Raw genomic sequence first — 27,086 nt, forward strand, 5'->3', positions numbered from 1 at the left:
GCTTAAATCACCTTTCTTTCCCATTCTGACATTCAGTTTGGAGTTCAGGAGATTGTCTTGACCAGGACCACACCCCTAAATGCATTGAAGCAACTGCCAGTAATAATAATTAAAAGTGAAGATTTGTTTCACACGTCTAGAGCAAAAAAAAGGAAAAGTGTTTTATTTGTCAATGCAAAAGAGCCATTATTCCAATAATAAAAATGGACAATTCAAAGTTTTTTAAAATATTACATATAATAATAATAATAATAATAATAATAATGTTTTGTTTATATAGTGCCTCTCTCACACTCAAGGACGCTTTACAATACAGATCAATACAATACAATACAATACAATACAATACAATAAGACAGTGCACACACAGCAACAACAGAACAACGACAACAAGAACTCATACGTTAGTAATTTATTAAGGTATTTAAATGGTTCCTTACCGGTCTGAAATTAATAACAAAATCCAACCACTAGATGTCACTTTTGAACTGATTCAGCACGGTACTAAATTGCATGTATTGGAAGTTTATAAAAGAACATTTTAATCATGTCATGGCAATTGTTGCACCAGCCAGCAATGCAGGAACATAAAGCAATATTGAAAGTGTACCAAAGCAAAGTACACTGGAAGAAAAACATTTCGACACATCACACAATAAGCGGTTTAAACCTGTCTAACCTGTGTGTATTTTATTTTCTTACGAGACTTCTATTATTGCTTTTGTACTTGTTTTTTTCGTATGTGAGAATAGGTTCGGTGCTGTAATATTAGAGATAAATACATTTGTGTGGTGCGGGACTTTTTTGACTAAACTGATTTTCCTAAACTTCAGCAAAGCAGCATGAATGCGGCGACTTGGCACGCCCAGGGGTATTGTTTTGAGGAGGTCGGCGTGCGCAAAATCTCTAGATTTTGGAGCTGGGGAAAGCAACTACAGTCGGAAGTGACGCATCACCATGCAATACTGCAAGAGCGAGAGATTTATTTTAGCCATCGCCACGCGAAGTAATCGCCAATGTGTCACTCACATCCGTCAAGACGTAGAATAGTTTTTCAAGATTGAAAAAATCTCATACCAAGGCCATGCTTACCGCTCACTCGCCGAAGCTACCGGTACTTGCTGCTTAACATGGGCTGGTCCAGATTTACTGATTTTTTTTTTATTGGCAGTGCTGGCCATCCATTCGTCCAATTGGATGTCTCTTATACCTGAATTCCCGCTCACTTATACAAAAGGCGTTGTTCTAAGCCAATTACAGCGGTATCTGAGCGAAAGGTGGGCGTGTCGCTGACGGGAAACTACGCCCACGCGAGTCAATAGATGGTGGGACACTATGCGCTTGCACATCTAAGCCGGAGCAGGGCGGGCCTTGCAAAGCCGACCATTAAGAAATATATTAATCGGGAGAGTGGAAGAACAGGAAAGGCACGACAAACGCACACGACGGTATTTAAAGGGACACTGAGGAGAAAAATGTTTTTCTGAAAAAGCAAGCAGAAAAGAAAGAAAAAAACAAAAAGGGAACGCTTCATGTCGCGCAAGTTCACCCTGGATTTTTCCGTAGTTGTTTCATTGTAAATCGGAACCATTCCTGGACAGCTAGCAAGCTAATTCTCCTGCACACGTTTGTCAATTGCAAAAGTGCGGCTGCTGGCTAAAATTTCATGTCGCTTCTGTCATGAGTCCGGCCGGGTGCTCCCATGTGAATGGTTTTAAGGTGGAGAACTGGAAACAGAATCTGCGAGTCATATACCAGTGCTTTGTGTGGAGCGCGACTGCTGAAACCAGGAGACGCAAGGTAAAGAAAGGGGAACGCCAGACTTCAAGCAAAATGGCATACATTCATATAGACACTATACACACGCTAGTCCACAGTTTGAAGCACACATCACAATACCAGATCCTCGTTTGTTAGCTAGTGTAAGCGTCTGGATGTCCAGAGCCGCGCCAAGGTACGCCTAACAGGCGCTGGGTGTCTGTTTGTTAAGGGATTGGTAACTTATGAATAAATGAATGGGCAGCCGGCAGATAAAACGCAAGTATCCTTCCCTAGTCGCTTATCTTGGTGTGGCTCAGCGTATAAATCCTTTAAGAAGAAGTGCTTATCGCTTGATCGCCAAAAGCACGTTGTTTTAACTTTGACGTCCCCATAAAGCAGGAGATAACAGTTGCCTCTGAAGTATGGTTGCTGCTTTAGTTTATCTGAATGCACTTATCACGAAAGGACACCACAGCTTCACGGGGAAAAGCAACACCTATTGATGATGATATTAATTGGACGAGGAGAAGCACAACTGCACAGCACACCGGTAGCTCTTCCGCTTCTGTGCTTGAAATGCATGCAGCATCTTGCATTCTGATATAACCTGTTTCTGGGTGGCAACATGGGAAAAATATCCAGTCCTGATAGCTGGCCAGCTAACTGTCGAAATTTCTTGTCTTATTTAGTTGCAGCTGCGGTATTTTTCTACTTTTATTATAACATTTGATATACCTTCTGAATCCTCTAGCGATCCAGTCGGATGTAATGTAGCCAGCTGGCCGGCGCATCGCAGCCCGTCATTAATGCCCGATCTTCCTCAATTTCCCACCTTTTTTAAAACCTGGCAGGCCAGTGAAAACATCGTGCAACACTTTAAGTCAGCAAGCGAGCGGTGCGTGTCGCCGCGTCCACGGACCCGATGCAGGACCGCTAATCCTTTACCGTGGTCCGGCCCATCCTTCACCCTACGCCCGTATTGTTCAAAAGGTGCTCGCAGCGCCATGCACCCCATCTCGGCCGTCCATTCAGCTGCTATATTAACGTGGGGCACCATCAGGCCCTTGCACTTTCACTTTTTTGTTAGACCATCTGTACTCTCCCACCCACGCACAATGATACACTCGCACGGCGAAACCAATGCACCAAAGCCGCCGTTCATTCTTGGTTTTTCTTGGACACGTACAAAAACGCGTGTCCCTTTGATAAAAATAGTGCTATTATGCAACTCAAATGGCTAATTGCAGGCGGAGGTTAGCCTGGAATTATTTGTAGTTACTTTAATTGGTTACCTGCTTTCAGCAAACTTTATTGTATTAGCTGTGCGTTCGGTTGCTTGCCGTGTTGAAAATCCCATCTCTGGTTGGGATGCACGCAGCCAGATGTTAATGTCCTACTTTTTTCTCGCTTTCTTCTTCCCGCTTTTCATCGCTGCCTCACTAACCTTCACCATCTTCCATTGATGTGACGTTTGGGGATCCTCCGGCCCTGTGTTAATGCGTAGTGTCCACATGTTTTTTTCCTAATGTAAATTAACCGATAGCGTGTTTTTTTTTTTTTGTCACGATTCTGTTTGTATCGGCTTATCAAGCTTGCTGTTGTCTCTCGTCAAGGTGTCGCCAGCATGTCTTACATGTGTCACACATTTTTTTATTTTCACTGTTGATGAAATAGGTGCTTCAGATCGATGCGGGATGGACGACAGTGGTGAGTCGAAACTCCTCTCCTTGCACTGGGAGCTGAAGACTCCCTCCCCCCTTTTCCCCAGAAAGCTGATTATATTCCAAAACTCTTTCGCAGAAAAAGATTTAACCACCAGGGTCCAGCCTAGTGTTTGATCGCCACTCCTGCTACATTATGGCTATAATGTGATTAGCGCACAATATGAGTTTGTGTTAGATCTTAAGGCCTAGAGGTCCCCAGGACTGGTTGGATATTGTCACTGCTTCATCACTCATCGAATGGCTGTAGCATTGCCTCACTTGTTTTTGTTTTTATTATTATTTTTATTTGGTTCCTGTCGCTTGCCATTAATTGAAACATAGCGAATTGCAGTTCACAGGCCTGGCCACTAGCTGCCATGACTGCGGCTTCCCCTGCCACGTGCTGCGGTAGGCGTGTGGGCACTGCATTCAGGTTCTCACACTTATCCCAGCAACGCGCTCGTCATCCTCAGCCTCCCGGTGAAGCAGCAGCTCAGGCTCTTGCGTGCTTTCTAGAAGGTTCCGTGAGCCCCCCCCCCCCCCCGGTCCCTGAGCCGTGAAACTCCACAGCTGCTAGCATCCAGTGATGGGCCAAGAGTTACTGTGTCGGTCTGGAAGTTCTGCACGTGTATCACGTCAGGGACTCCCTGAGGTGGATGATTTTATGCACTTGTCGTAACACTCACGTTAATTATGCTCCCACTGAAGGCAAAACACCTGGGAATGAATTGCAGGCACCATGTGGTGTTTTAATGTTATGGTTTTGTAAGCAGCAAATATTTCAATCTTATGTGTCTCATAATTAATGTTTGAATACCTGGGTGGTGCTTTTTATTTATTTTCAATTTTCATTCCCGTTCATTTGTCTTCTAGCGCTTATGCTGCTTAGGGTCATGGGAGAGGCCTGAAGCCTATCCCAGAAGGAGTAATGCTAAAATCTGGGTGCCCCCTGGACAGGATGCCAATCCATCACAGGGCATGCACCCAGTGTTGTGCAGTGCCAGTCAGCTGATCTGGGGTGAGGCCAATTGAACCCCTAACCCTGGAGGTATGAGGCAACACTGCTCAGCCACCCGTTATCCAGGCCATAACTCGTTAAATTGTCATACTTAGCTGTCGCTTTCGTCACATTCTGCTGCAGCGTGGCTGGCTATCCTGAAGCACCACCACGCCTGATAGGATTGGCAATCTACACTGAATCCAGTACCTCACATTGTGGGTTAACGCTGTTCACAAAACTCGTCTGATTCTCTGGGAGATTGCCAGGCCCCTTTAGGAAAAAAAAATCCTATCTTTCTGTTTTAGTCCTGTATTTAAAAGAATATTTTTATTGAAAGAGATTTCTGTTGTGTAATAAATGATACCAATTTTTTCCCTCAACTTAGGTGTTTTTTGTATAGAAACAAAATATATTGCAGTTGCAAGATTTTGTATTTGCCTCTGTGATGTGGAGAGGTGAAATAGGAATGGAATAATGTCGTTACATAGGAAGTGGGCCATCTGTGTACCTCCAGCATGGGAAGGAAGTGATGTAACTGGAAGGAAGTGATGTAACTGGAAGGAAACGTCCTTCTGTTTGTGTCTGCTTGATCATGGTTGGAATGATCGCTCTGGGCACATGCGTCATCGAATTCCACCTTGTAATGGAGGTGGTCAAAAATGAGTGAGGAAGGTCCCCTTGGGTTTGGGTATTTTACATCTCTGGGTGGATATGGTAAGAGAGATGGTCTCCGCAGGGTTCAGTCACTGAACACCAGTTGTAGCATAGGATCATGGTGTTGTCCATTTCGTAACCCTGATCTTCAAGGCACAGCACATTTACAGTTCTGTGTGGGCTGTTTATTAATGAGCTCAGAGGATTCCCTCAACATTTTAATCTTCAAGTTAAAATGGAATTAAGCATAAAAGCCTAGAATGACATTTGGTTTTGCTAATTGAGTTAGACCAAATTAATAGGAATTGTAGGGCTTGGGGAACGAGTATATGTACAGCTTTGGTCGTACCGATTAGTCATTTGTAATCTTCTAACAGTTAGATAAAGAATCAATTGACTGAAGTAAATTTATCAGATGTTGGCAGGATTATTGTAAGGCCCTGAAGTAATAATCTCTTATTTGGTTGATTGTTAGATGCTTTTGATTATTATCTTAAGCAGTTGCAGTGAATTTAGCTGAAAATAGCGGTGTTGTGCAGTGTCCCTTAGAAGCCAGTGCTGAGATGTTCTAGAACTGTCAATGTAACCCTGCGCAATGTGGGCTTCTGTGGAGGTGTGTGTTTGAGAAGCTGATGATTCCATGTATAGTGGTTCTCCTTATAGACTTTTGGAATCTAATGGGCGTCTTTACTCCAGTTTTAGTTCAGTGATAGTTCACTGCTAGTCTTCTGTCTGTCCCATCATCTACATGAATGTCTGTACATCTTGGCTGTTGACATTACTCCTGCACCTCTGAGAGACAGAATAATATAGGAAGACCCTTATTAATTCTGGATTTCAGAGTCTTGAACACAAAAGGACGGGGGGGGGGGAAGATATCGTTGTGTATGAAGAGGCGAGAGCAGGGCCACCATCTGTCTCGGGTGCCCAAGTCAGGTGACCGTCATTGTTTCTGCTGATTGGCTCCACCTGTTCCTCATGCCCGCTGCCCCTGCCTATTACAGGCCTTTTGTTTTTTATTCGACGCTGACCCCACGCCAGATGTCCCGCACGCCCGGCCCAAATGGCAGCAGTGCGAGACGTGACGTGCCGTTTCCCTCCTTTTTTTTTTTTCTTCTTTACCTCTGAAAAGGGAATTCCTGCGTTCGATATGCCACATGTCTTCTGTTCTGTTCGAAGAACCGCTCTGGCTTTTCTGTGAGGTGCTTCTTACACTGCTAAAAAATAAATAAATAAAACCTGCAGCAAGTTCTACATTCGCATAACAATCTAATCCGGATAATGTCGCATGCACCGCTTTTGATTGGCTGGTGGTGATTCCAGGCTCCAGTAGTACTGTTGTTGATCAACCACTTCAGCTTGCTCTTTTCCACCTCTCGGCATCTTATTTTCCCCACTTCCCCCCTGCTTTTTAAAATGGCTACTGTTTTTCTTCTTGGGCTTTCAGTTTGGCTAAAGGCTGGGTCTCCTGCTGGCTGGGGGGGAGGGGGGTTGAAGTGCCTTGAGGGTTTAACCTGAGTAGCCAGCGACTGAAATCCTGCAGCAGCTGCAGGAAATGCAGGACAGCCCTGCAGTTCGACATTTCCATCCCTGCCCTAGCCCAACAGTCCCTAAATCTGCTGACTTGACATTTTGGTCATGGGGTCGATCGACTCTCCAGGTTGCACCCTGGTAACGTGTGCACTGCCCCCAGCAGGTGGACTTGTGGTTGTCAAACCCTGAGGTTTTGCTGCTTCTGCTGTAAGCAGGAAGGCTCACCAGCTCTGGATGCTTGCCCAGTATCAGAAGGTCATCGGTTCAAATCCCATGGTTGGCAGAGTGATGTCATCGTCGGGCCCCTAAGTGAGGCCCATAACCCCCATTGCTCTCGGACTGTCTGCCCTTGCTTTCTCTGTTGTACTGTATGTCACTTTGGATAAAAGCATCTGCTAAATGAATAAATATGTGCGGGCCTCTTTATTCCAGATCGTCCCACACGGTTGGGATTTTACGCTTCCCCATGAGTTCGGGCCACATCTTTGTGAATTTCGTGTTAACCTGTCTTGCTTCCTCTTGCATGTGTGGCACTTTTTATGGGACGAAGAGCGACGTGGTTTGGCTTCCGCAGAGTTGTGTTCCGCAACTGGCTTCCGGCTGTTTTCTGCATGTTGTCCCCATGTTGCTGTAAGCTGATATTTTATTCAAATGGAGTCTCTCCTGTTGAGCGATCCCGTGGTGGAGTGGACGGTGTCCCGTGACATCGTCCTCCATTTGTGAGCAGGATAGGTTCTCCCCTCAGTGGAATCGTAATACATGTGATGTCACGCAGACATGGGCAATCCCTTTTGGAACGACAGTGATGTCGTCATAAGTTAGGTATTCATGGCCGCGGATGAGGCTTGGGTGATATTACTGTAATGCAGTATACTGTGGTATTTAGGGTGTACTGTGGAATTTTGATATCTGTCACAAAATTTGGTGAGCCTGCGGGGGGGGGTCCTTCAAACTACTGAAGAGCATCCTCTCCTGGGAGCTCTGACATCATGACGGTCAACATAATGGCTTTATATTTATTTAAAATTTTTATACTGAATCGCTTTATATTTCAGTTATGTAGAATTACAAAAAATAAGCACGCTTGCCGGAAGTAGCAAGGTGTTCACTAAATGCCATCAGTTTCATCGCCTGAATGGAACCGATAATCGGTATCAGGCTGCTGCCTGGGACTCTTTGCGTAGATGTGAGGGGAGCAGGTGGGGACGCACGCACACACCTCAGATATACTTCCGAGTGCACCTCTTTGCTGTAGTGCTGTTGGTGCGCCACGTTTCATAATGCTATTGCATGTTTGCGGCCAAGGGGGCTCTGCTTGTGTGTTTTCCAGGGATCTCTGTAAGGTCTTTCTGGTTGGTTGCTTTTCTCTAACCATACATCAGCTGAGGTCAGTAGATCAGGTCTGCATATGGTAGTCACTTATGGTGGCTTAAATGTCGGTAGGCTATCCATTCCTCTGTTGTCCAACCTGTAGTCTGTGCCAGGCTGTATAGGGCATGAGGCTGGGGCGCATCCTGGATGGAATGCCAGTCCGTTGCAGGTCACGTACACAGTGGGCAGTTTAGAGAGGCTGATTTAGCTTAGCTGTAGCAGGAAGTTTCACTCAACGTGCTCGTAGGAGTTTTCCTTACACAAAAATGTTCTGAAAACGAAAATCGATTGGTTCAGAGAGAGAACTAGAGGTGGAACCAACCAATTAGATCTTGGTCCTGCCCCCTCTAGTTGCTTGGACTTGCCTCCTCTACATTTTGATTGGTTCAGAAACATTACCAATCATTTTTCATTCTGTCCTCAGAACATTTTTGTGCAAGTAAAACTTCCATGAGTACTCAACATGAGCGGAACATGAACGCACACACGGAGTACAGGTGAGATGCAACCCCCCCAAGTTCTGTAGATCCATATCTGAGAACAGCAAGTGCATGTGTATGAAGGCAACAGCCCCCGGGCCACCGCCCCTGTCCTCCGTTCCGGGGCTGCCCACTCTCCTCGCCAGGTACTTCCTTCACACACAGGATGTGCCCCGCAGGCACACGGAGGAGCCCGTCTCAGCCATCAGAGTCCCTGCTTATGCTGCCGCATACTTTCGCTTCATTCATTTATTCATTCCTTCGTTTTTTGCGCGCTCCAGCGCAGCCTGGCCTTCAACCCCCCCCCCCTTGTCGGAGGCCCTGTATGTCACTGGAAGTAGAAACAAAACCTGCGTGACTAAGATGGGCCCAGTGGTGGGGGGTGTGGGGGGGGGGGGGGGAGCAGGAAAACAAACACTTTGAGTGCCTCTCTCCCCGGGCACCGCTAACGAGAATGAAACTCTTAGCTAATTAGCCTGAGTACTTCCACAAAGCTTTTTTTTTAATCCCTTAATTGTTCATTCCAGCGTGCTGTACTGTTCTTTTTCTCTGGAAGTGGTGGTCAGTTTGTAGGGGGTGGGGGGTTGGTTGGGGGGTTAGGCCCCCTGAAAATCAAAGCTTCTATCTTTTCCACCTTGGCACTTGAGACTTACCTCAGTGACAGAGAGGCAAAAGGCCCTGGTGAAAATCTACATGGTTTGACTCAATGTGGAAATTATTGGGGGGGGGGGCGGGTGAGGGGGTGGCATGAGCGGAAAGCAGTGACACGTGTGGCCTACGCAGATCTCGCGTTTTTCAGAAACCTATTCATAATTCATGGTTATATGAATGGTTGAGCAGTGTGAGCCGTGACTCGGAAATGAATAGCTGTCCTGTATATTTCTTTATCTTGCTTGCTCTCGTAACCCCCTTTCTTATGTATATTCATTACTGTCCCGCTCCCCTTCATAAGGGATCTGAAAACTGTCAAAGTAACAAAAAAAATCTAGAAAGAACCAAAAAAAAAAAAAACACTATTTTTTTTTCCCTTGATGACAGATTACCGGATGAAAGTTATGTCTGTGCTTTCAGCAGATTGGGTTTGACTGGGGAAGGTGTCAAGATGCCTTTAAGTAACAGTTATGGGGAGTGGGGGTCAAGGAATCCCTGATTGGCTAAGACAGCAGAGGTATTAATTAGTGGTAAGGGCCTGCTCCCATTGATGGAAGGCAGAGGATGTCTTGGGTTGAGTTGAGGCTTACCTCTAGGGGGGGGGGGGGGGGGGATCGAGGACAGTGGTTCAGTTAACCTATTGTTCCCCCTGATTTCTTCCTAATTAGGTTTGGCTGAGGTGTGATTCTGATTGGATTCTGACATCTTGGAATTCAATATAGAGAAGAAAACAATGGGCCTTATTCACCAATATTTTCTTAAGAATTCTCTTAAATTTGTTCCTACAAAATTTAAGAACAACCTACGTTGGATTCATGACGTGTTCTTAATTAGCAGAATTGTTCGCACCTTTGTTCTTAAGAATGGTGAATCCCACGTCTTCGTAACTAAAAGCGCCTGTCAGTTTGTCCTAATTAGCATAGGGAAACGCCCTGCAATGTCCCATAAAAGGGCATCAGACCGTAGCGCCGTGTGCAAGGAATGGCGAAGAGGCGCGCAGGCTGTGAGCCGCTTGGCACTAAGGAAAAAAAACTTCAGTAATGCTGAAGTAGAAGTATTAATGCAGTAAAGTCCCGTTATAGCGGGCTCGCTTATAACGGAATATCGTCTATGACGGACGAAGTAGCAGCCGTGCACCTTTTAGAACATGCAGAAAAAGTATCGGATATAGCGGACTCGCATATAACGGAATTTCGCTTATAACAGACAAACAACTTGGTCCCCAGGGCCGCTTTTAGCTGTAATATTGTTTTGCTATAACGGACATAAAGGCTCCGCCTACAAGGCGCCTGGCGGGCTGGTGATATCCAGTACAACGTACAATATAATAATCTATACCACAAGTGTGTCTGCTGGGGTGTCGCATGAGTAAGTGGTGTCCTGTCGTTGTCTTTTGGGCATACAGCAACTCTGGATATAACGGGCTGTTTTGCCAGGTCCCTTGAAGTCCGTTATAACTGGATTTTACTGTACAGGAGGTAAATGCAAATACACACATGTTATTTAGTAGCGTAACCAGTGGATATAAAGCCCCCAAGCAAGCTGATACATGGAAAGAGATCACCTTCTCTGTGAACGCTGTGTGCCAAATAAATCTAAATTATCTTCAAACATGCATTCCCTTCTCAGAGCACGATTGGCAAGCTCTTCAAGAAGTAACAGAAATGCCATTTTGATAAGCAAGCCCAATGCGCAGAAACAGACCTATTTGTAATCCGCATGATCGTCGTTCCTACCATGAAAATAATTTTTACACTAATTTTTTATATTTTACTTTTATAAATTATTCAAATACTATCATTTTATGAACTATAGAATGAACAAAACTGCTATAACCGATTATTTTGAACAAACTATCATTACTTAAATGTGCGTACGAATGGTCTTGAGTGTGCGTAGATTCTGTTCTTGGCTAAGAACAAATTCAGAATCTTCGTAAAAAAGTGCGTACGTGGGGTTAAAGAACAAATCTGTTCGTAAGAACGGTTGGTGAATGAGGCCCAATAAGAGGAGAGTATAATTGGCTGTAAGCTGTAGTCAGAAATGAACTGTCAGCCAGTTGTACTGTAACACACTTGATGTCGTCCCAGTGGGAAATGTATGATGTTTTCAAGCTAATGTAATATATGTATTTCTGCCATATGTTTGAGTGGATATTTCGTTTTTCCTTTAAGCACCAATTAATGGGTTTTTCCCCTTTTTAAAAAAAAAAAAAAAAAAAAAAAAAAAGAACCTTTTTGATGTCTCGAGCAGAGCTGCTCATTCCTGTTCCCAGAGAACTGCCACACTGCAGATCTTAGGTGCAGCCCTAATTTAACACACCTTATACAGATAAGCACTGGAGTCAGCTATGTTAAAACTAAGATGGCTCTAATACTGAGGTGTTACTGAAGGGCCTGATTGTCTGTATCAGATGTGTTAATTGAAGAGTGAAAATGGGTGACACACACACAGGTCATATATCCCTGTCACTGTGGGCTGTCTCAATTTCTATGGGCATATTACCCTAAACTTAACCCTATGATGACCCTAACCTTAACCATGTGGCCAACCAAATGTGGAGAGTTCAGGTCCAGACCAAGATTTTGTTTCAACCAACCACTTCAGTATAAAGTCATAGTCATAGAGTACTCAACTAGTAAGTTGAAACAAAGTCTTTACTCTCTGGACCTGAAATCTCCACCTCTGCTTTTGGCTAATTCAGTTTTTTTTTTTTATTGTTTTCATAGATTTTTGTAAAAATACCATTTACGCTGCATATCCCAGTTGATGAAGGGTCCAAAACACTGGGGGAAACTGCTTTCCAGTTCCTTAATGTGTTGATGAAATTTGTCAATGCATTTCATGTTAAAGGCATGTTAGACCACCAGGGGGCAGTATGAAATAGGGTGACTGTGTCGTTGAGCCTGTCTCTGCCTAGCTGACGTCCTCTTCGCTGTTATTGCTCTTTCACTTGGATCAGGGACTTTCTCTGTGGGCCTCACTGTTCAGTGGGAATCGTTCTCCTGCCCCTGGTAGCTTCTGGTCCCACTGTCGAGGCCCAGAGTGATGGCGGCTGGTCCCACCTCCTGCTCTCTGTTAGTCACTCACCTTGTGTGAAAATAGGCATCACCAACACCCAGTCATGCGCATGTCTTGCTGTTGTTGCAGTAATGACTCTCTTGAGGTGTGCATGCAGTTCTTTCACTGTTTTCGTCATAGTCAACTTCGGCATAGGTGTGGAAAGCATAGATGTGGCAGCGAGAAACCAGGGAAGGTGGAGATTAGACTGAACTTTAGGGAGGTGAGAACAATGGCACTTTCTTCAGGTTCTAACCTGTCTTTGTGTTCTTTTTTTCTGGCAGTAATGGAATTGTCATGCTCTGGTGTTGAGCTGGGTACAAGATTTGCTCCTGTGTTCTCTGAAACATGCTTAGCATCTTTTGAATGTCCTGCATTCTTGATGTTACCGTACCATTTGAATGGGACAAAAATATGCTTCTGTTATATTGTGAGGAAAGTTGCTTCTTCAAACCGCTTCATCAAATCCAGAGGTGGAAAGTTCGGGTCCAGGAAGTACTCAACGCCTTGGTTGTAACAAAATCTCGGTCTGGACCTGAACTTTCCACCTCTGATCAAATCACTTTATTAAATCTCTCTACACTTAGTAAGCACAAGTGTGATGGGCAGCAGCTTGGGTCATGTGACCAGTCATTGTGGTCCAGGAACTACTTGGCCTACAGGATGGTAGGCATCTCTGTCCAACCTGATGCCTCAGCTCCAGTCTTTCTTCCAGATGTTTTTTTTTTCTTCCCAGATGTTTGATTATATCGATCACCTTTATAGATGGTTTATCTCTTGATTGTATCCATGTTTCTGGTGTTAGACCTGTCTCTCATCTGGTGACCTTAGACCTTTTGATTCATCTTGGTGGTTTCATTGTAGCCCTTGGGCGGTGCTCTGGCACTTTGCCCTGTGATGACACTGCGTCTTTGGCACCCCATCCTCACCCCAGGCCTGCTTTCGTTAACCCATGAGGTCACAGATTGATTGACGATGGACTGTGCCACCCAGAGTCTTGGACCATTACCTGCATGGGGATCTGTTTCCTCGAGCATCGTGCTCCCAAAAAGACCACAGCTTGTTGTCACCTCGCTGTCAGAGAGTACTGGATGGAATCTGTGCATAACTGCAGGAAGCATGTAGCTGTTTTTATCCCTGGTGAGGTGAGAAGCTGGGTCTGATATTGCCTTGTAAACCAAGGCACCAACCATGAAAAGCTCAGGATAAAATATCGGCATGGCAACCGACTTCCCCTACTGCAACATGTTCCTGCAGTGCAGTGAGTGGCAGTGAGAGATATCGGTCTCTGAGCGTATAATCCAGCGGAGCCCCGTGCCCCCAGGGGGGTTAACATAGGCGAGCCGTAATTAAAATGGAAGCTGGGAAGGGTTGGGGGGGCATTGAAAGAGGAGGAAGTTATTTGTGACACGTTCTGGATGGGGTGGCGTGTTGGATGTTGGATCTACCCTGGACAGGCTGAGAACCCCAGGTGTGACATTTACAGCAAAGCCCCCGGCAGCACTCCTCCTGGTGGGCTGTAGATCAGGCCAGGCCTCCTTGCACAGTGCTGCTGGAGCATTTCCGTTTATCAAATCTTAAGACTGTCTGCATAAATGTTGAACGAGCTGCTACTGACCCGACCTGTGCTCTCACGTGATGGCCCGCGAGCCTGCCAGCTTCCAACATCCTTCGGATCGCTGTGGGTAGGCCTTGGCACCGTCCGGACTGGGCGCGGAACCTTCTAGAAAGCCTTGTGTTTCTGTGGTTTTGACCGTCTGTAGCAGTTGTTTTAATTGAGCAGATCGTCCCTTATCTGGGGCGACTAGTGTAGCCAGAAATTCAGAGACAAAACGCCTGAAGTTCTTGGTTTTTCTTTGGAGTAAAACTAGGTAGTCTCTCTAGTGCCTTGGGAGAGCCTCTGGTTCTCTTTAAACTGTACATCTTCCTAGTCAGTGTAATTCAGGCCTACTGAGCTTTTGTTTGCATCTGTTTACCTAAGAAATGTCACGTGGTGTCGTAATTCGCTCCGGTCTGCTTGGTGAGTGACACGTGCTGTCGTTGGGTTTCCTGCCTGCGTATCCCGACACCATCGGGTAAGGCGCTTCTGATGATGCATATCAGGATGGGTTTGTTCTGGAATGTGAGATGATGGAGCCAAAGTGAATGTGTAAGCAAAACAGAATCATATAGTGAAACCTTCAAGCTTGAAGAAAGCTGTCCAGAGATCCCTCCCCCAGCCCTGCCCCCCAGTCCTTCTGGCCAGTGTCTGATCAATACGTGACCTAATAGGACATTAATGCCGTATGGAAATGCTGACACCGAGAATTAATAGAGGCTGCAGATTGGATTTTTACACATAGTGGGGATGGGCGGGTGTGGCTGCTGATTGCAGCAATATCAGATCTGCTTTTATTCCTTATCTGTTTTTTAAATCTGTTTTCTATTGTGCCCTGGTGCATTGCGGACGGCAACACGTTCTGTCACAAGCATTCAGGCAGTGAAGGGGCCAAAAATCCCAGAGTTAATGGGAGGTTTTTATGGGAAATGTTAATGTGAGGGTGTACTCTCTTTATTCCTTGCTGTTGTGTTCCGTGCTGCCCCCCCCATCTGTCCCGATTGCTCCCCCTGGTGGAGCGTGACTGTAGCGCTTGTGGCCACATGCGACAATCAGCTGCACCACTCGGACCCGACGGCATGCTGTGAGTGTAATTCATCTGCGCGGTGTTTGCGTCGTCGGTAATGAGGCCGCGCTCGTCGTCTCTCCCCTGACTGCTTCTTGGACGGCTCAGGCCCCCACCCATGAAGGAAGTCGGGCTGCATCTGTGCACGATCATCATTGCCGGCGGCTTCCACTACTCTCCCCGCGTCCTGCATCCCTGCCGTCCTCGGAGAAGCTGCGTATCCTCGGCATCCTTACGCCAGCAGGGGGAGCTGCATCGCAGTCAAGATATGTCGTGCTAATTTTTTCATTAGCACTATGCTAATGTGCTCATAGTGGGCAGGTTGGTTAATGCTCTGTATTTCTGATTTTGAACCTCCCTCACTGGCGGGGCTTGAGAGTTTTCATTTTGTCTTACGACATGCCAGAAATGCTCTATAGTGCTGCGGGCCATTTCAGGTTGTCTCCAGTAGTAACGTGCATGTGTGTGTGTGTGTGTGTAACCTGATCTGTAACTGAGACTGGAGACATTGTAGAACTGACAGTGTTTAATGTGAGCCCTGCCGGAGTTAAATGGCAGCTGACGTACTCGGGGGGCCCTTACGGTATCTGGATGGGCGCTTCCGGAAGGGTGCCACCGTCGGGTAGGTCCCCGATCCTGCGAGGAGGGCAACATGATCCCGGACAGGCTGAGGGAGGCACTGCTCAGCCAAGCTTCGGTACAGCACTGAGCTTCAGCCTGGAGTCCCCTGGCTCTGTGGGTGTGGCCTTTCCAGAAGGTTCTCTTATAGTCAGGCCTTTTCCTCAGACCGCCTTTCACATAGGCTCTTTTTTTCTGTCCAGATTATGTTTCCACCCAGAACCGCATTCTCTGCTGTCTGACCCCTGCCCCCCAATCCCCTTCTACTCTTTTTTTTGACTGTCACAGAATCTGAGTCTCTCTTAAACGTTATGAAGACCATCTCTCAACCATGTCTTTCACTACCTTTTGTTTCAGTTTCGTGTTTTTAAATTTCTTTGTGTAATCTTTTATTGACTGCCTCCCCGCTTTTCCCTGTCTCCCCCTGCAGGCAAAGTCGTGTATCTGCCACATGTGCGGCGCCCACCTGAACAGACTCCACTCCTGTCTCTACTGCGTCTTCTTCGGCTGTTTCACAAAGAAACACATCCACGAACACGCCAAAAGTAAAAGGCACAACCTAGGTGAGAGAGGGCCAGCCACTAAATTTACTTCAATCCTCAGGGACCCAAAGACCAGTCCATGTTTTTGCTCTCTCCCAGCAAATGTGGACTGTTTGGCAGGGAGCTTGTAGGGAGCAAAAATGTGGACTGGATGTGGGTCCCCATGGGCTGGACTAGGAAAAAATAATTCACTGAAATTCCATATACACATATTCATATACACATGACCACAGATGATTAACCCTTTTGGGCTGTGCTCAACTGCACCCTCTTGTGAAGAAACACTAAAATGACAGTGGAGGAAAATCCCTCATCCAGGCACCACTGGCTTGTGTCCAACCCCCCCCTGCCCAAAAGCAGTGAGCTTCGGAGGGTTCCTCTAAGTGTTGTATGTTCCCATTCGCAGTGGCTAACAGTGGTTGTGTGAGGTGCTAATAATCCCCAGAGAGACCAATGGTGGCAAACAGTATCCTGTTATACTGAGGCAAATCACCATGGTGATACCATAGTCCTCGCGTGATTGGCCTGTCCTTTTTCCCCACAGTGCATTTCACTGTCGGGGGAGATTGGAGTAAAGGTCAGCATTTCTCATCACGGCCACTCACCTGTGCCATCCTGACGGTTTTGGCCGTTTCAGTGAATCACCCACAACTCGAACACCGAGGGAAATCAGAAATCTGGGCAGCGCGATCCTAAGATGACCTAGAAGAAGCCTGTTGCTTTGCAGTGTTTTCCGGAAACGTGCAATGCGTGGCGACTGGCTCCAGAGAAGCGAGAGCGGGCGAGATAATTGTGTGTGCAGCCGGTCTGCGCCCTTTTCCCCAACTGGAGCTGGGGGTAATTGGGGATCAGTGATGTAAACCCATTAGAGCTCTCTTTGTTTCATATGCCTGTGTCAAAAGCTGCTTAGCTGACTAATGATCCCGGGTTCGTATAATCGCATCACATTAAGCGAAGGGGGCAGCCTTGGGCTCGCCGCTGGCTCCCATTCTGGGTGGCTTCTGGTGCATGCTGGGATTCCTGTGCAGTTGCATTATCCATGCTTCACATTGCTTGCTCTGTCTCTCTGCCCCTCCCCCAAATGAAGGACAAAGGGCCTGATAATTAGGTGATGGATTTACACAGTATCCCGGATTCCGTAATGGATAAACGGGTTGGAAAATCCTCTACGAGAAGGCAAAAATCACACTTAATAGGCCGTGTTTAATCAAATTAGTGTTTTCTCCGGGCTGTTGTCCTCATGGATGCTCCCGCCCCCTTTATGAAATCATCCTACCTTATTTTCTGTAGCGCTGTTATTGCCTTATTTTCCCGGTTCCCATGGTTACTCAGTCAAAGGCCTTCCTGCGGCTGCTTGTCCGTGTGCAGTGAAGGCCTACCCTGGCTCTGCATGCTCCAGTTTCACGCCAGTAATGGGGGGCTACGTGAACATTACTGTGGTGTCAGTACGGGGGCGCAGGGGGTGCTTCAGGGACGGCCACACTGCTGATCTGTCGCCACCCTGCTGCCAATTTGCAGTCATGGTGGCCAATTTCACCCTAAACTGGAGATTGCAACTTCCAAGAAATGTAACAAAACCATTCGTCCATTTAGGCAGATGATTTTCATGAGACTTGTTTTAACTGTTCTGTTTGCCTGCATTTCTCCTAACCCTAACCCATTGCAGCAGGTGCCCCTTTCAATTCAACCAGTTTTTATAGGTAAAAAAAAAAAAAAAAAAAAAAAACAGTACTGGGCCAGTTTCTTCTGTCAGGAGTGCAGGCACCTGGCTCTGTGACGGGTGACGCGGTGACACTGAGCTGTAGCGTGACGATGGAGGGCTGGCGTGAGGGTTGGATTCCCATGTCACATTTATGCAGTGCTTCCAGGGCCTGCTGCAAAAATGTCTCTCATTTGGCCAGAGAGCTGCTTTAGATGCAGGATCACCCATAATGCTTTCTGATGACAGCTTTGCTCATTGGCTGACAGCAAACCCTTTCTGGGGTAACCTTACGGTAGACGTATGTTGTACTAAAGAACATTGCTCTAACCTTCCCCCCACACACACATACACACACACACATTTGCATGCCGAACCTCATCTTCCCCTATTGCTGTCCTTCACACATTGTCTTAGTCTGGGGAATTAACACAGGGTCTCCACTATGGTGGTGTCGTCATGGCAGCAGTACGTGAGTAGCATGCATGGGGGCTTCCTGAGGATGACTTAAAGCCAGCAGCAAGGCGTAGTCCTACCTGCACGCTCCCCTGCTTTTTCCCACCTGATGGTTTTGCCGGCGGCGGGGGGCACGGTGGGCATGGGGGCACGGCGTGATCAGCCAGGGATGACTGCTGCTGCTCCTCCTCTTCCAGCTATAGACTTGCTGTACGGCGGCATTTACTGCTTCGTGTGTCAGGACTACATTTACGACAAGGACATGGAGCAGATCGCCAAAGAGGAGCAGAGGAAGGCCTGGAAGATGCAAGGTGCAGCTCGAAACCCTCTGTACACCCCCCCCACCCCCCCGCTTCCCTGGATTATTTCACTCATCCCTCCCCCTCCCCCCCACCAGGTGTCGGTGAAAAGTACTCAACATGGGAGCCAACCAAACGAGAACTTGAGCTACTGAGGCACAACCCAAAGCGTAGGAAGATCACTAACAATTGCACAATCGGTGAGAGTTTCCATTTGTGTATTTGTGCCCCCCCCCAGCTTGGGACCTGGGTGTGAGGCTACTCTAGCCCGCAGCATTGAACCCGCCCCCCCAGTTGGGTGCCCCCCTCCCTTCGTCCCGCAGCAGGACTGGCCAGCTGGGTGTTTCTGGACCCAGTCCAGAGCCACACTGCGTTTCACCTGCTCAGCAGAACCGGGCCAATCGCGTGGGTCTGGGCTTGGAGCGCTGCGGCCGTCATTCCGGCTCGGCGTCCCCTGGGGACACGCTTCGGGGTGTGTGCGGGGGGGGTCCTTTTTTCAGCAGGCTGGATGTTCATCACTCGGGCTGAGGGAACTAGGCTGGGTGATGTAACAGTGGCTTGGGGGTGGGTCGTGCTCTTGGAGCAGGTCTGCTGGCTAGTGGGGGGTGGATCCCCGATTTTGTGCATACCTGACGCCCCCCCCCCCCCATCTGCTGTGCAGGTCTGCGGGGCCTCATCAACCTTGGCAACACGTGCTTCATGAACTGCATCGTGCAGGCTCTCACGCACACACCGCTGCTCCGCGACTTCTTCCTGTCCGACCGACACAAGTGCGAGATGCAGTCTGACTCGTGCCTCGTCTGTGAGATGTCACAGCTCTTCCAGGAGGTCGGTGCTCGTTTTCTTGTGCCTGATCGAGTATTGTGAGGTTTTCGTCACTAAACCGCACCGAGTCATATGGAAGACCCTCAGGCTCAGGTGCTTAGAGCGCCCCCTGTTGCTCTCCTTCCTGCCTGCACCTGCTTTTGTGTTCTAGCTTTTAATTGGCTGCAGCTCGTACTTTTCTGCTTTTACAGCCTCCAGTATATGGGGGAGAGAACTGCGGTCCTATGAGGGATTTCTGTGGCGTGTCCCCCCCCACCCCCCCCAAACAAAGAAAAGAGGGTTAGGGGCTGTTGGACCTGAGAAAGTTGGGGTGGGTGTGGAAGTGGGGGTGGCTTAGGCCTGCTGCAGCTTCACCGCTCCCTCATGTTGTGATAGGGGGGGGGCAGGAGTCGCAAGCAGCCAGATTATGGCGTTTCCTCCCAGTTCGCCCCAGCATGGCTTTGCTTTCGACATTGTGTGTAATCCTGCCTCTAATTCAATACCCTGGCCAAATTAGATGTTTTCGCAAATGGACTCCAGAACAAGATGCGAAGTGGCCATTCGTGTGTGGTTGGGAGTTAGAGGACCTTCACCACTAGGGGGTGATCTTGAGGCCCTGTTTAGGGTTTATGCTGCACCAGTGTGACGTCACCTAGCCTCTTCCTGTTTTTCCCCCTTCCCCCAGTTCTACTCGGGCCACCGCTCGCCCCACATCCCCTTCCGCCTGCTGCACCTGGTGTGGACGCACGCACGCCACCTGGCTGGCTACGAACAGCAGGACGCCCACGAGTTCCTCATCGCCGCCCTGGACGTGCTGCACCGGCACTGCAAGGGTGAGCGGCCTGTAGCGCCGGGAACCCAGAACAGGATCCTTAAAATCCCTGTCGTACTTCTGGGCGTCCAGAATGTAGCACTGTGATGGAAACAGGGACTCTGTAGCATTCATACCACCCAGAATGCATTGCACCCGTGACACTTGAGAAAGGTTTGCCCGGAAAGATCAAAGACCCTTAGAGGAGAGTCCGGCAGCGGATGCATGTGTCGTCCTTCAAGTGTTATGGTTTTTTTTTTTTGTCCCCGATTTTTTAAAATTTATTTATTTATTTATTTCCCCACCCAGGTGACGACAACAGTAAGATGACCAATAACCCCAACCACTGTAACTGCATCATCGACCAAATCTTCACGGGCGGCCTGCAGTCTGATGTCACCTGCCAAGTCTGCCAGTAAGACCCGCTGAGTGGGGCGTGCAGGAGAGTCACATGTGCTACATCTGAAGTCGTTTGCTCTGCCTTCCATTTGATAGGGTCTTTGATTAAAAACTCACCTGTGCCCTAGAAAAATCTCTCTCGCTCCCTCTCTCTCTGCCCCTAACCTGGATTAAATCCCTTGTGAACAAAATGATCACTCTCTCTCTGTTATACTTTAAAAGCAGTGCGCACTGCGGTCTAGACTAACATCCTCAAGCAAAAAAAGCAGTGGTTCTCAATCCTGTTCCTGCCCCTTCCCCTCTCCCTGTCGGAATGTTCTGATTCCAATGCTACCTTAATCAGGCTCAGATGGTCCTTGATCAGCTAATAATGAATGTGACCAGTTGAAAGCAATGTGGGTTGGAATGACAACATTCTGGCGGGTGGTGGGAACAGGAACAGGATTGTGATGTACGGCTTTTTTTGTTCAAGGGTATCGCTCTAGACCGCAGTGGTGCTCAGATCGAGAGTTCTTTGGCCTGACGAATGCTGCTGCTCACAGTGGAGCCTAGAAACCAGCCAGGTTGTTAAAGACACAGGCATTTTCTACATCACACTGTTCTGGCCCTGCACCATCTGTGCAGTGTTCCTTTATCCTGCCATCTTGTGGACACATTGGGTACTGTAGCTCCATGACTCATTGGCATAAATGTTATCTAACGCTCCACTGATTCCAAAACAGAATTAACAGTACCACTCCCCCCCCATCCTTACTCCCTACATATTTGGCCTAACATACTGCCCCCTTAATAGGCTGCTATGCAACACAGCACATATAATTAAATAAAAGGAGGCATGTAAGTGATCGGGCGTGTGTCTTGTGATCGAGTTGATGATGAATGCTGGCCTTCCTGTCTGACCGACGCTTCTCTCTCGTTATACAGCGGCGTCTCCACGACGATAGACCCCTTCTGTGATATCAGCCTGGACCTGCCAGGGTCCTCTATGCCCTTCTGGCCGCTGAGTCCCGGTGGCGATGGAAATGTGGTCAACGGGGAGAGTCATCTCTCGGGCTCCACAACACTCACAGACTGCCTGCGGAGGTAGGACCCCGTCTTCTATGTGAGCTCCTTCAGTGGGATTGCTGCCCTTGCTCCATTCGTCATCGTGCAACATTCTGACATGTGGTTCAGTCTGTTTGAGGACCAGGACCCACGCACTGTTCACTCTTGCAGCTATGGACCTTTTCATTCACATTCATGAACTTACTGTTCCAAGGATCCACAAGATCCCTGTAGATCCCTAACAGTAGCACACCTCGTTCACCTGGTCACCTAATTACTGAGTCTCCTTAGAGCTGCACCATAACCTAAACCTTCAGTCCGCTGGACCCTCAGGGCCGGAGCTGGGGATTGTCCCGCGAAGCGCGATCGGTGACGCGTGTGCAATCGGTGACGCGTGTGCGCCCCTCGCAGGTTCACGCGACCAGAGCACCTCGGTAGCAGTGCCAAAATCAAGTGTGGCGGTTGCCATAGTTACCAGGAGTCCACCAAGCAGCTGACGATGAAGAAGCTGCCCATCGTGGCATGTTTCCACCTCAAAGTGAGTTCTGCCGTTGCCATGGCGCCCAGAACGGCTGCGTCTGTTTACATTCCTAAGCTTTGCCGTTAAAACCTGCTTAAATGTCACAGTCGCTTATTTATTCCTATTAAAGAGCACAGAGCCTGGGTTTACATCATGGCGGCTCTGCTTCTCCTTGTGAGTCACGCTCCTATTTAACGTCTCTTCTCCTTCTTTGTTCTGTCACTTTTCTTTCTTCTTCACATCCTCCCTCTCTCCCTGCGGCAGCGCTTCGAACACTCGGCCAAGCTGCGGAGGAAGATCACCACCTACGTGTCCTTCCCGCTGGAGCTGGACATGACGCCCTTCATGGCCTCCAGGTGTGCGGCCACGATCTGGGACCCGGAACCTTCCCTTACCATGCAGGACTGACCTGTTACTGTGGCCCAGTCGGTGTTACGGCTGGGGGTTATGGCTAATAAACTGCGTCAATGATCAGAAGGTTGCTAGTTCAAATCCCCGGGTTGGCAAAGTGATGTCACCATTGGGCCCTTGACCAAGGCCCTTAACCCCTGCATTTGCTCCAGAGACTGTCTGACTCTGCTTTCTCAAAAATGTATGTCTTTGTGAATAGTTTAATTAATTTATTCATTTGATTAGCATACGTATGCTAATCAAATGAATAAATGAATGCAACTTCTGCTACATAAAAGTATTTGGAAGGCGGAGCATGCGAGGTATAGTGGAAGTGCGTTAAATGGGTCATGCGACCCCCTTTCCTGCTACCCCTTATATAAATGCAGCTTCTCTCTGACTGCTTGCCAGTTAATACTTTCAAATCTTGGCAGGATTAGCTAGTACAGTATTAGTTCAGGATTAGTTTGATTGACACCCCAATCTAGGCTGCTCCCCTGCCTCATGCAATAGCATCCAGACCCACTGCGACACCAAACGGGATAAGCCCAGATGGATGAGTTTGATTGTGGGGTTGGCGAGGCATCCATACCACCTGACTACCGGGGGTATGTTCTTGGTTTATATGGCTGCCATTAGAGGACAGCAGCTTGGAGTCTCCTCCAGCTTTGTGGGCGCTGCAGGAACATCATGTGTTAACGCCTGACTTCTCTGTATAGGACCGCATCCTACTGTACCATCAGAAGTCAGGCGTTAACACACGAGGGAGTCACAGTGTTTCTGTGACTCCTCTGTATAGGACCGCATCCTCCTGTACCATCAGGAGTCACAGAAACACTGTGACTCCCTCGTGTGTTAACGCCTGACTTCTGATGGTACAGGAGGATGCGGTCCTATACAGAGGAGTCACAGAAACACTGTGACTCCCTCATGTATGAATTCTTGACTTCGAGTGGGACAGGAAAGAGACCATCCAGTGTAGAGGAGTGACGGAAATGCTGTGACTCCCCCATGATGTGTTGATGCCTGACTTCTGATGGTCAAGGGGGAAGCCATCTGGTACAGAGGAGTCACAGAAACACTGTAACTCACCAAATGCTTTCTGTCCTTTTTCTCTGTTCGCTGTTCTGCAGTAAAGAGAGCAGAATGAACGGACAGTACCAGCAGCCCCTGGACACGTTAAACAATGACAATAAGTAGGTATTTCCGTCTGGCCGAAACAGTGTCATCTTTTATATCTATATTTGCATCAATGCGCTACAGGTGGCAGCATCAGGAAGTGTGTAGGACAGCAGTCTCTGCATCTGTCATGCAGAAAGTTGCTTCTGCTGCAGGACCTTCATGAAACGCGTCCTTCTGCTGCAGGTACTCGCTATTTGCCGTCGTCAATCACCAGGGCACCCTGGAGAGCGGACATTACACGAGCTTCATCCGCCAGCACAGGGACCAGTGGTTCAAGTGTGACGACGCCGTCATCACGAAGGCCACCATCAAGGACGTGCTGGACAGCGAAGGGTGAGCCCCCAGACCTTCACCTGGGGTGGGGAGTTAAGGCTTTAAAAGGCTTCCCTGGCCAGCAGGGCAGCCTCCATAGATGTCGGTGTGGGGTGTCTGTCTCTGAAAAAGCATGGTTCATTTGTCAAAGAACATCATTCCTTTGTCAAGCATAAAGGAACCAAATAGAAAATCATGGCACTGATGCCTGTGTCTCCCAGAATGAAACATGTCCAATGTATTATTTCCGCTGGCCCCAAACGAAGTATTGTTAGTCAGATGCGTGAAACGCACGTGATGCAATGTAGCAGCGCCACAGAGAGATGGAACAGAGGGCTGATCATGATGCCTGTGACTTGCACAAAATGTTCTGAGGGCAGAAGGAAAAATGATTAGTTCAGAGAGGTAACCAATCAGATTGTAGGGGAAGTGAGTCCAATCCACTAGACCCACCTCCTGTACAATCTGATTGGTTACCTCTCTGAACCAATTATTTTTCCTTCTGCCCTCTGAACATTTTTTTTGTGTAAAACTCCCATGAGCTTTTCAGCAGACAGCAGAGAGCATCATCGGGGTTCCTCTCCCTGCCATCTCCCACCTGTACCAAAAGCACATCATCCGTCGTGCGAACAGCACAGTGAAGGACACTTCCCACCCCTCGCATGCACTGTTCTCTCTCCTTCCGTCTGGTGGACGGTTCCGCAGCATCAGAACTGTAACTGCCAGACACTGCAAGAGCTTCTTTCCTCAAGCAGTCAGAGCTCTCAACTCACTGCCACCAAAGGAACGTTAAACCACAAAACAAACACGTCTACTTCATACCAAATTTGCACTTGTTATAACTGGCATTAACTGTAATTGCACACTTTGTATTCTATTCATAAAAACTTAGCTAGAATTTATAATTTATTGTATTTTTTGGTATATTTTATCTTTATAATGCACCATGCGGGACCAGTGTGGAATGACGTTTCAATGCACTGTATACTGTGTATATTGTTGTATTGACAATAAACCAAATCTTGAATCTTGAGAACTGCTATGTTTCCCTTGTTTAGAAGCCGGTGGAATAGCTGCCATTTTGTTTGTGCTCACAATGTAGGATAAACAGGAAGTGCGTGACTATGAATAGCAATTAATTTTGACTCGGGATCCCTAAGGGGATACTTTTTATGATTAAACACTACTTAGCACAAATCAGCCGGGAAGTCTTGGCATTCAGTGTTTAGGTTATCATTTAAATTAATACTCTTACTAATTAATTTGTAGAAATTTAACCCATTGCTGTATTTTACCCGCAGGTATCTTTTATTTTATCACAAGCAATTCCTTGAATATGAGTAGCTTTCACCCTGAGCCAGGGAAAGATGTGTCCCAAAGGGAATGAAATGCAGCGCACAGACCTACCTGGAACTCCAGCTTAAGACCGTTTTTCAGCTGCGGGTGATCAAACGGAAAACGACAAGCGAATCATGCGAACGTCCTGCAATCCTGCACTGCTACAGTCCATCTGACTCGGAAGAGGAAGGAAGTTACCAGGACCAGCCGAGGCCCAGGAAGATTTCACGTCCTGTATCTGCTCCAGGCACCGGAATGGATGTCGGCAGATGGATGGATGGATGTGTGGAGCTACAAGTGGGTGCATCTCACCACCTTTTACAGTATTTTCGGACACACCCCCCACCCCTCCATGGTGCTCAAGATCCAACTGACCAAACATTGTGGCAGTCACAATGGAATGGATTAGGTTTGTGTGCGTGTGTGTGTCCGTGTGTGTGTATGTGTGTGCGCGCGTGTTTTTTTTTTTTTTTTTTTTTTAATGCTTGATCTTATGCATTTCCGTCTGAATGCACAAATCTGACACTATAGTATTATGAATGTCGCAAGAATGTTTTTTTTTGTTTGTTTCGACAATGTACGATTTGTGAATTCGTTTATGAAATACTGTATGACTCTATATCTATTTTTACAAAGAGAGAGCGAGAAATACTTGTGGGAGAGCAGTTCCACCGAGACAGTGTTTATTTCTGTACAATCCGTAGATCCAGGCTGGGTGGGGTCCTTTCCGGATGTTAGGGCAGTGGGTGTCACTACTCAGTGACAGGGACCTGAACGTACCTCAGCTTCCCCAACCCCCTTTTCATTCATTAAGTCCCTAATTGCCACCCCCCCCCCCCCCATCTCTCATTCATCAGAGTGCTGTCATGTTATGGTACTGATTTAGTTCATGGGTGTTAATTATATATGATATTATATATAAAAGAATATAATATTATATAATATTTGTTGTGAAGATGTTTTGGTATTATGACACTAGTGATGATGATGATGACGGTTCTTCGTAGTATTAAACGATTTCACCTAAAACAAGATATATCAATTAAGGAATGCACCCCCCCAACAAAGTATTTTAGCATGCTGTGGGACACCTTTCTGGGTTCGAGCCCCTTAGAAGCACATTGCAGTGGTTTAGACTATTGCCTTTTCAGCTCGCTGATGAGGTCTCAGGATATGAAATGTCACCATTTCAGGGCCCCGTGTGAAAATCACCACTGCAGAGTGAGTCTGCTGCCCTCTAGAGCCCACAGTGTGTATCATCTGCCACAGGGGCCAGTATCTACTGCCTGTGTTCTTTTGTTACATTTTGTTCTACGTTTGTCTGGGTGAACAGTTGATGTGCATGGACTGCTTCGCATTCGTGTATCGATCCTGCAGTGCTGCAGTAGCAATGCAGCATGACTGACTCTATGCAGTATTGCGACATGGTGCCGGGTTAATCACATGACACAGTGCTGCCCTGGGCCTCTGTAGCCTGCATGTCTGTAGGTTTTATTGTAATTGTCACCTGTTATGTTGCCACAAGGGGGCAGTGTGTGTGTGTTCACGCTGTGCTGTGGGCTGTGACCTCTGTGTCACCAGCCTGAGAAACGATGTTCAGGGAATGAACTGAAGCTTCTCCATTATTCATATTTGAATTATTTGAATTTTTTTTTATTTTTATTTTTCCGAAGGAGAGCTTTGTCTTTTGTCTCAGTGATTAAAAGCAATTTGGGGAACTGGAATAAATCTCAAATTCCTGGTCTGTGTCACTTCCGAATTCCTTTCCTTCCTAAGCTCAAAGCCGCAGGGATTTTA

The 27,086-nt window shown here is 47.4% G+C and overlaps 1 protein-coding gene across 3 annotated transcripts; it reads left to right on the plus strand.

The window, feature by feature from the left end:
* The first annotated feature begins 1,318 nt into the window (after positions 1-1,318).
* On the plus strand, positions 1,319-27,030 carry LOC111836839 (ubiquitin carboxyl-terminal hydrolase 22-like). 3 transcript variants are annotated; one of them, XM_072704965.1, is made up of 14 exons: positions 1,319-1,800; positions 3,436-3,468; positions 15,924-16,056; positions 18,388-18,501; positions 18,588-18,689; positions 19,151-19,317; positions 19,979-20,126; positions 20,414-20,519; positions 21,428-21,586; positions 21,959-22,085; positions 22,332-22,423; positions 23,591-23,653; positions 23,823-23,972; positions 25,253-27,030. In XM_072704965.1, exons 1-14 carry the CDS (start codon positions 1,681-1,683, stop codon positions 25,293-25,295), a joined length of 1,557 nt encoding a protein of 518 aa, XP_072561066.1. In that variant the 5' UTR covers positions 1,319-1,680; the 3' UTR covers positions 25,296-27,030. The 3 variants fall into 3 exon arrangements, with proteins under 3 accessions (XP_072561066.1, XP_072561067.1, XP_072561068.1); XM_072704966.1 differs by lacking the exon at positions 3,436-3,468 and having other exon boundaries at positions 1,320-1,800; XM_072704967.1 differs by lacking the exons at positions 1,319-1,800; positions 3,436-3,468 and adding an exon at positions 2,669-2,751.
* Positions 27,031-27,086: the final 56 nt, after the last annotated feature.

The sequence above is a fragment of the Paramormyrops kingsleyae genome, chromosome 22 (assembly GCF_048594095.1).
Source record: "Paramormyrops kingsleyae isolate MSU_618 chromosome 22, PKINGS_0.4, whole genome shotgun sequence".
NCBI classification, from domain to species: domain Eukaryota; kingdom Metazoa; phylum Chordata; class Actinopteri; order Osteoglossiformes; family Mormyridae; genus Paramormyrops; species Paramormyrops kingsleyae.